This window comes from Pseudorasbora parva, chromosome 12 (assembly GCF_024679245.1).
Source record: "Pseudorasbora parva isolate DD20220531a chromosome 12, ASM2467924v1, whole genome shotgun sequence".
NCBI classification, from domain to species: domain Eukaryota; kingdom Metazoa; phylum Chordata; class Actinopteri; order Cypriniformes; family Gobionidae; genus Pseudorasbora; species Pseudorasbora parva.
This window is the reverse complement of record NC_090183.1, coordinates 47,361,105-47,371,365: the sequence shown is the minus strand read 5'-3', so window position 1 is coordinate 47,371,365 and position 10,261 is coordinate 47,361,105. Positions and strand designations below refer to the sequence as shown.

Below are 10,261 nucleotides of genomic sequence, written 5' to 3'. Positions count from 1 at the left end.
TGAAAGTGGAAAAAGCCGGAGCCGGAACCGAACTTGGCCCACGAGCATTTCACATCTCATCATCTCAGCAAAGTTTTTTTTTTTTTCTCTCCATCATTCAATGCATATTGCCGATACATAAATGAACCTTTATGTTGTAATCGCAGATTAAAATCTATAAGTCAAAATATTTATTGCGTTTATAAAAAGGCTCAGTACCCAGGGCTCTGTTGCCTCAGTGTTGTGTAGTGTCTTTGGGCAGATCAGCCATTTGGATTGTTAGTGATTTAGTCTTAGTGACTCCGGAGTCCCTTTGACTACTCCTAGCGTTACACAGATTTAAGAGCTAGTTTTAGTGATAAAATGCTTTATGTAATACTCTTAGAGCAAAAAATGTAGAAGTCCTAAAATTAGGACTGACATGCCCATTATTTTGAAGAGTTAGGAGCTACTTTTAGCCTTAAGATGTTTTATAAATACGGCCCCAGAAGTACAGGCTAGAAAGAAACAACAATCATGCAAAACTAAGTATATTATCTTGAGTAAAAAAGCTGAACCTCTTTACAGTTCTTTACAATTGCTTACTCTCTAAAATTTAAACGAACACACAGTTAGTGAAACCTGACACTCATCTGTCAGGTGTGTAGACACTCAGGTGCTTAACTGTTAACTCAACAATTAGGTGTAGGCACTATAAAAAGTCAACAGGTGAGTATATCTCTCCATTCAGCTTTAAACTGTGTGTGTGTGTGTGTGTCTGTGTGTGTGTGTGTGTGTGTGTGTGTGTGTGTGTGTGTTCGGTTACGACAGTCAACACGATGAAACTCTCCAAAATGATTTATTGTTTCTGTTATTATGCTTGATCTGTAGATAACGCTCTATGGTTTCTCAAAAAATGACTTTATCTTGCTGGCGTTTATTGCTGTAAATCGTGTTACTTTTTACCACGTGTCTGTTAGAAAACAACACTGGACTAGATATTGTACTGTTCTTCACACACAGTAACTGAAATGTTAAACTGTTGAAATAAACGGCTTAAAAGAATCCTGCATAGATACACTATGCGTCTATATAGCTTGTTTTGAACTGTGACTCTGTGTTGCTTCAAGCGGATCATCCTGTGCACGGGATGTGCATACGCGCTTTGTGCTGCTCGATATTATAATACTTTTGAGCTATGAAAGCATTATTAAAAGCCTATCTATATGTTGCTGCCTCGTTAAAAAGATGCACTATACATTTAAAATAAATGTAATTTCTTAGCATATAGGCTCTATTTCTATAAATATATTTACTTGTATATTTTGTGTAACATTTTACCAGATAAACATTTTGTGTGTATGTGTGTGTGTGTGTGTGTGTGTGTGTGTGTGTGTGTGTGTGTGTGTGTGTGTGTGTGTGTGTGTGTGTGTGTGTGTGTGTGTGTGTGTGTGAGCCTGTTTATGTGGTTTATGAGGACACAAATTTGTATAACTACATGGGTATTACACTGGTATTACACTATAAATGTGGTTTATGAGGACATATCAAATGTCCTCATAATTCAAATGGCCTTAAAAACATACTAAATTATGTTTTTTTAGAAAGTAAAAATGCAGAATGTTTCCTGTGATGGGTAGGTTTAGGGGCAGTGTGTGTGTGTGTGTGTGTGTGTGATGGGTAGGTTTAGGGGCAGTGTAAGGGGATAGAAAATACGGTTTGTACAGTATAAAAACCATTACGCCTATGGAGAGTCCCTGTAAACCACATAGACCAACATGTGTGTGTGTGTGTGTGTGTGTGTGTGTGTGTGTGTGTGTGTGTGTGTGTGTGTGTGTGTGTCAAACTGTGACACCATTAGTCAATCTACCAACCATTAGTGATTGGTAATTGACAATATTGGAATGGTAATCAACTATGACTACTGGCCATGTAATGTTACTGAATTAATATTCATAAGGACTTATTACCATAATTTTAAGATTGTTGATATGGGTATCTGTAACAATCTCAAAATTATTTGTATCTATTGAGATAAATCTGGAAGTGGGCAGGGCTTTTACTGGAAGCTCATGAAATTACACTGATTTGCCCGATTTAAATGTAATTCTGTTCTCTTTATACTTTTGTGTGTTGTCCCCCTGACCCGTCGAGGCATGGACTCCATTTGTGTCGTCAGCATGAGATCGGCCTTTTTAGAGACCGCATATGTATTATCGGCCAATAGAGATCGGTTACCAATCCATCGCAGCACCCCTAAACCAGCGTGAGGGGCTTCTTTAGCTCGCATGGTTTAATGTCATATTAACACAAAGGAATCACAAAGAGGAATCTGGAATCAAGCATCTGATTCTTGACCTTAAGTATCTGTGTCCAGAGTTGTAAGTGACTTTTGATTCCCATCCCTACGTCCAACTTGACTTTGAAATGATTATGAGCTTTACAAAATTTAAGTTGCTAAGAAGGACTAGAACTTCTAGAAAGATGAAAGTTAAGGTGCTTCACCGATCAGACAACTGTTACGTTCAGCTTTCGTTTTTAAAGCACTCAATGGATTTAACGCTTGAGGTTTGAATGTGTGTAGTTTGTGATATAGAACAAAATGTGAAAGTCTCTTCAAGTAATAATAACCACAGACTTTATTTTACGTGTTGAAATATAGCTATTCTAAAAAACAGGGGAAAAATTCCTGAGGGAAGCCATGGTGAATTAGCCTTCTGGGTTAGCTGACGAATTTGCATCATGGCAGACCAACCCTAATTGTTTATATTTTGGCAATTTTTGCCTGTACTGAACAGGACAGTCAAGGACAGACAGGGATCGTTAGGGACCTGAAGGACACCGGATTGGGAAGACCACGGCTCGGAAGGTCAGGGCGGAAAATGCCATAACAAATAAATGTACAACTCTTTTTAGTGCAAGAAAACATGACATGCCTTCAGGTTTACTGGCCCATATTTGCATTCACTAAATATATCCCCCCCCCCCCCACACACACACACACACACCCCACCCCCTCCCTCCTCAGTTTTGGACACACTGGAGCCAGAGCAACTTCAGTCTGAAACACAACCACCACGGCTACCACTGCTATTCCTCCTGATCAACAGTAGCTCTGCAGGACTCAATGTGGTGAATTTCACCTGAAATCTTTCAGGAAATAAGATAATATATCTTGAAGAATTTTTCTTTTCATTACAATTAAGCATTATATGCCCTAATCCTCATTACTGCCTTATGAAATGTCTAAATTATTATATGTTCAAAATATGATTTAAATGTCCTTTCATTCATGTTGATTGTAAAAACAAATATAGCATCAGTGCATTAATAGGAATGCCATGAATAAAAGCCCACACTGTATATGAGCGTGCGTGAGGTTTGCTGGGGATTTGCTCTGTAACCTTGGCTTAAGTCTGTGTGAGCCTGCAGGCTTATGCTAAAGAGGATGAGGACTGCTGTAGACCTTTGACCTATTTCAGGCCCGGTGGAGCGAGCTGAAAGTAAGCACACACTCGATGCATTACCTAGAGTACAGTAAGCACCTTCACCTGTCCTCTGATGGCTTCTGCACATCACTAGCTGTTTTCATCCCATATCAGCCGGCTGGAAACTAACGGAGCGATATTTTGAAAGTGTCAGAAAGTCAATGCTTTTACAGTACCTTTGAAACACGGAAGCCAAACACACCTTTGTGGACCTCTTTAATCCAGTGCAGCAGAAAGTTAAAGCATACTGGTCTTTAATGGCATTAGGGTTATTCTGCCGTCACACTCTGTGAGCAGAAGCGCTCCGGCATCTTTATAAAGACCAGTAGAGCGGCTAATCTGAACAACATCTGACCAAAGTCAGGACGATGATATTTAGAGGAGCAGAGACCAGTTCCTGCCCTCACGTGTTGCTCTCATCATCTGGTCTCTTTATCGGTCCACACACACACACACACACACACACACACACACACACACACACACACACACACACACACACACACACACACACACACACGAACACACACACACACACACACAACCTCAGGTGCGGTAGGATAGGCTGATCACAAGGAAACATACACTTTGATCAAAAGTCAATGAAAAACAAGATTACAACAAGTCAGCCACATCAGGCTTTTATAGAAACAATATCGTGTTTCATGCATTTAAAAAGGAAGAGGTTTTATGGATAAATAATATAGTAGATCATTAATATGTCTGGATTATTTAAAGGAACTTTTGTAAATCTATCCCAGCAGAAGTGCTGCACCCAAACTCAGAATAAAGCCACGAGCTCGAGGCTAGATTATTGTAATGCTCTACTGGGTGGTTGCCCTGCTCGCTTAATAAACAAACTCCAGCTGGTCCAAAACGCAGCAGCTCGAGTTCTTACTAGAACCAGGAAGTATGATCATATTAGTCCAGTTCTGTCAACACTGCACTGGCTCCCTATTAAACATCGCAGACATTTTAAAATCTTGCTTATTCCTCAAAGCACTAAATGGTTCAGCTCCAGTACTTAAGCGAGCTCTTAACACATTATACTCCATCACGTCTACTGCGGTCTCTAAACTCTGGCCAGTTGATCATACCTAGAATATCTAAATCAACTGCAGGCGGTCGATCATTTTCCTATTTTGCTCCTAATCTGTGGAACAGTCTTCCTAGCATTGTTCGGGAAGCAGACACACTCTGTCAGTTTAAATCTAGACTAAAAACACATCTCTTTACTATGGCATACACACAGAACATTATTAACTCTCATTATTCAGATCAATTGACTGATTGTTCGGCTGCATTAACTAGGTCAGCCGGAACCGGGAACACTTCCCATAACACCTGATGTACTCGATACATCATCAGAAGAACGGCATCTACGCTAATGTTAGTCTCTCTGTTTATCCCGAGGTTTACTGCAGTCGGTCGGATCCGGGCCATGTCTGGATCGGATGGTGTGTGTGTGTGTGTGTGTGTGTGTGTGTGTGTGTGTGTGTGTGTGTGTGTGTGTGTGTGTGTGTGTGTGTCGTGTCGTGTCGTGTCGTGTCGTGTCGTGTCGTGTCGTGTCGTGTCGTGTCGTGTCGTGTCCGGATCGGATGGTGGACTTTTTTCTGAATTTGCCTCACCGGCTCCTCAATAAACCCGTCTCCGGCGCAATAACTCCGATCTTTCATGTATTCATATTCTTGTGTAATCGACACGCCATCCTAAATAAACCCGTCTTTTGCGTGATACCCAGAAATTTTGAATATTCCGATCTAATATGACCTCTGAGCTGTAAGGTGTCCAGAATAATAATCCTCCACTGTGTGTTAATAGGCCAGAGGAGAACTGAGTCTGGTTTCTCTAAGGTTTATTTTTCTCCATCATGCCCTGATGGAGTTTCGGTTCCTTTGGTCGCCTTTGGCTTGGCTTGCTCAGTTTGGGATACTAACATTATGATCAAAGTTTTTCAATTAAATATACAAATAAAATTTATGAATTATGTCATATTTAATTCTATAAACTATAATACTGATCTGCCAACATTGTCTCTCTATGATAAATTAAAATAAGCTGATAACATCACTGTTTACTCCAGAACGACTGTACAGTCAAATCTAATTCTGCTGCAGTATTGTCCTGTTTAACACTGAAGCTGCTCTGACACAATGGGCGCTGGAGAAGAGCGATAGAAATAAAGATGATTGATTGATTTAATAAGATAATCCTGATTGGCTCTTCAACAGATGTTGTCAGTGTACTGTAGGACTAAATAATCCACTTCATTACAGTAAGGGTTAATAAACACTTTAATTCAGCAGGAATGCATTCACTTGATCAACAGTGACAGTAAAGGCATTGGGCAAGGAAGTGACGAAATACATGCTGTTCCTTTGAACCTGTTCATCAAAAGAATTCTGAGAAATAAAATGCACCATTTTCCACAGAAATATGAACTGTTTCCAACTCTGATAATAATCATAAATGTGTTGATCATTAGATCCTCATATGAGAATAATAATAATAATCATAAATGTGTTGATGATCAGATCCTCATATGAGAATAATAATAATACTCATAAATGTGTTGATGATCAGATCCTCATATGAGAATAATAATAATACTCATAAATGTGTTGATGATCAGATCCTCATATGAGAATAATAATAATAATCATAAATGTGTTGATGATCAGATCCTCATATGAGAATAATAATAATAATCATAAATGTGTTGATGATCAGATCCGCATATGAGAATTATAATAATAATCATAAATGTGTTGATCATCAGATCCTCATATTAGAATAATAATAATACTCATAAATGTGTTGATGATCAGATCCTCATATGAGAATAATAATAATAATCATAAATGTGTTGATGATCAGATCCGCATATGAGAATAATAATAATACTCATAAATGTGTTGATCATCAGATCCTCATATGAGAATAATAATAATACTCATAAATGTGTTGATCATTAGATCCTCATATGAGAATAATAATAATAATCATAAATGTGTTGATGATCAGATCCTCATATGAGAATAATAATAATACTCATAAATGTGTTGATGATCAGATCCTCATATGAGAATAATAATAATAATCATAAATGTGTTGATCATCAGATCCTCATATGAGAATAATAATAATAATCATAAATGTGTTGATCATCAGATCCTCATATGAGAATAATAATAATAATCATAAATGTGTTGATCATCAGATCCTCATATGAGAATAATAATAATACTCATAAATGTGTTGATCATCAGATCCTCATATGAGAATAATAATAATACTCATAAATGTGTTGATGATCAGATCCGCATATGAGAATAATAATAATAATCATAAATGTGTTGATGATCAGATCCTCATATGAGAATAATAATAATAATCATAAATGTGTTGATGATCAGATCCTCATATGAGAATAATAATAATAATCATAAATGTGTTGATCATCAGATCCTCATATGAGAATAATAATAATACTCATAAATGTGTTGATCATCAGATCCTCATATGAGAATAATAATAATACTCATAAATGTGTTGATGATCAGATCCGCATATGAGAATAATAATAATAATCATAAATGTGTTGATCATCAGATCCTCATATTAGAATAATAATAATACTCATAAATGTGTTGATGATCAGATCCTCATATGAGAATAATAATAATAATCATAAATGTGTTGATGATCAGATCCTCATATGAGAATAATAATAATAATCATAAATGTGTTGATCATCAGATCCTCATATGAGAATAATAATAATACTCATAAATGTGTTGATGATCAGATCCTCATATGAGAATAATAATAATAATCATAAATGTGTTGATCATCAGATCCTCATATGAGAATAATAATAATAATCATAAATGTGTTGATCATCAGATCCTCATATGAGAATAATAATAATACTCATAAATGTGTTGATCATCAGATCCTCATATGAGAATAATAATACTCATAAATGTGTTGATGATCAGATCCGCATATGAGAATAATAATAATAATCATAAATGTGTTGATCATCAGATCCTCATATTAGAATAATAATAATACTCATAAATGTGTTGATGATCAGATCCTCATATGAGAATAATAATAATACTCATAAATGTGTTGATCATCAGATCCTCATATGAGAATAATAATAATACTCATAAATGTGTTGATCATTAGATCCTCATATGAGAATAATAATAATAATCATAAATGTGTTGATGATCAGATCCTCATATGAGAATAATAATAATACTCATAAATGTGTTGATGATCAGATCCTCATATGAGAATAATAATAATACTCATAAATGTGTTGATGATCAGATCCTCATATGAGAATAATAATAATAATCATAAATGTGTTGATGATCAGATCCTCATATGAGAATAATAATAATAATCATAAATGTGTTGATGATCAGATCCGCATATGAGAATAATAATAATAATCATAAATGTGTTGATCATCAGATCCTCATATTAGAATAATAATAATACTCATAAATGTGTTGATGATCAGATCCTCATATGAGAATAATAATAATAATCATAAATGTGTTGATGATCAGATCCGCATATGAGAATAATAATAATACTCATAAATGTGTTGATCATCAGATCCTCATATGAGAATAATAATAATAATCATAAATGTGTTGATGATCAGATCCTCATATGAGAATAATAATAATAATCATAAATGTGTTGATGATCAGATCCGCATATGAGAATAATAATAATAATCATAAATGTGTTGATGATCAGATCCTCATATGAGAATAATAATAATACTCATAAATGTGTTGATCATCAGATCCTCATATGAGAATAATAATAATACTCATAAATGTGTTGATCATCAGATCCTCATATGAGAATAATAATAATAATCATAAATGTGTTGATCATCAGATCCTCATATGAGAATAATAATAATAATCATAAATGTGTTGATCATCAGATCCTCATATGAGAATAATAATAATAATCATAAATGTGTTGATCATCAGATCCTCAGATGAGAATGATTAGTGAAGGATCATGTGACTCTGAAGACTGGAGTAATGATGATAAACTCAGCTCTGATCACAGGAATAAATCACACGTTACGTTATATTCACACAGAGAACAGATGATCTACACTGGAGGAATATTTCCCTGCTTTACTGGAGTTATGATCAGATTAATGAGCAGAAGAGACTTCTTTATCTATAGATAGACTTCTGCATGACATGAACAACCATTTCACTAACAAAATGGAATTCAATATTTAAATTAAAAGGCCCAAATAAAATAGCTCTTTAGACCAAATCTTTCAGTGAATAAACATTATAAAACCCATCAATCATGTAGCAGATGAAACACACACATGGCCTAAAGTTTACATTAATCCGACACAGCCTGAGAAAGCATGACACACACACTCCTGACCAATGCTGAGCAGTTTATCTCTCTCACGCACACACACACACACACACACACACACACACACACACGTCTTCCTACCTGATGAACAGGAGACGAGGAAGATGGCCAAGGCCAGTTTGGTGCCTGTCCTCATTTTCAGTGCAGATTCTTCTACTGTAATAAATTCCAAGCTGATAATCCGCTCCCTCTAAATGTACTGTTTTAATATTGCCAAAAGCATTTATTTGTGAGCAAACAGGTCCGGATCAATGTGTAAGTCTGTGAGAGAGGTTTAGTGTTTGAGAGATTTGACAAATCCTCAGCCTGGAGGTCAGTGTTTCTGTTTGCAGAGATGAAATATCAAACATTAATGCAATCATAATGTATTATAGAGCAGCTCGTCCACTACACACGAGACGCATGTCCCGAAACCCGTGGAATATCGATCAGGATCGATCGGTATCGATCACTCACAGGAACAGCGCTCGGCTTGAGTTCATGGCCAACATTCCCATTCATGATTCATTCAAGTAAAAAAAACATCCCGAGATCTGGTCCTTTTAAAATCATTAGAATAAATCCGAAGATTTATATAATCATAGTCATGATCTTCATTCCACAACACAACAATATCCAGTTCAGGGTTTAAAATAGGATTCCAAAAACAGCAACATATACATAAAATAAAAATAGTGTGTGATGAACAATATTCCCCGTGAAATCCTAATCCTGAGCGCGCTCCCGTGCGGATGATCCGGTTCTGATAACTCTTCTGAATGCCTCAGATGTGTCTGTATATTCTCTCGTGTTTCCTGAACACAACATGGCGAACTAACAGCGCTGGGTGTTTTGGTGTTTTGCTCTCCTCCTCTCCCCCACTCCTCCTCTTCTTCTCCTCTTCTTTTCCTCCTTCTCTTCTCCACAGCGCGTGTTGTTCCCGGTGTTCCGCTAGGGTGCGCTCGGTGGCCCAAATGCCGCATTTCTCTTATCATCTTAACCCACTCCTCGTAACGGTTTCTGTCTTACTGCAATCATACAATAACTAAAACGTGTAATCTATTATATGGTTTTTGTTTTTGTTTTGTTTTTTGCAAGGATTAGTAGGTTGCAAACACTTGAAATCTACACTTCGCCATCACTGTAAAATGATATTAAAAAACGACTACCTATAATCATAAAGGACTGTGATTGGTCCAAACCTCCCCGCGCTGAGAAAAGTAACAGGCATCATCAATCTGGGCAATAGTTTACACATAAATAACTATCCTGAAAAACTAGCACTGGATTCAAAACACAGCGGAGAAATAAATCAAGAAGTGTTATTTAGACCCAGCTCGTCTCCGCCCACTTTGGGCTTCGTACCATTCTACTGGTTTATTCCATTTCTA

The 10,261-nt window shown here is 36.5% G+C and overlaps 1 protein-coding gene across 2 annotated transcripts in view; it reads right to left on the bottom strand.

The window, feature by feature from the left end:
• acvr2ab (activin A receptor type 2Ab) overlaps nt 1-9,743 on the bottom strand; it is a 27,901-nt gene extending 18,158 nt beyond the window's left edge. For both annotated transcript variants that reach the window (XM_067460523.1, XM_067460524.1), the window contains exon 1: nt 8,973-9,743. In XM_067460523.1, the coding sequence (XP_067316624.1) occupies nt 8,973-9,027 (55 nt within the window). In that variant the 5' untranslated portion in view covers nt 9,028-9,743. The remainder of the gene's footprint in view (nt 1-8,972) is intronic.
• Nucleotides 9,744-10,261: the final 518 nt, after the last annotated feature.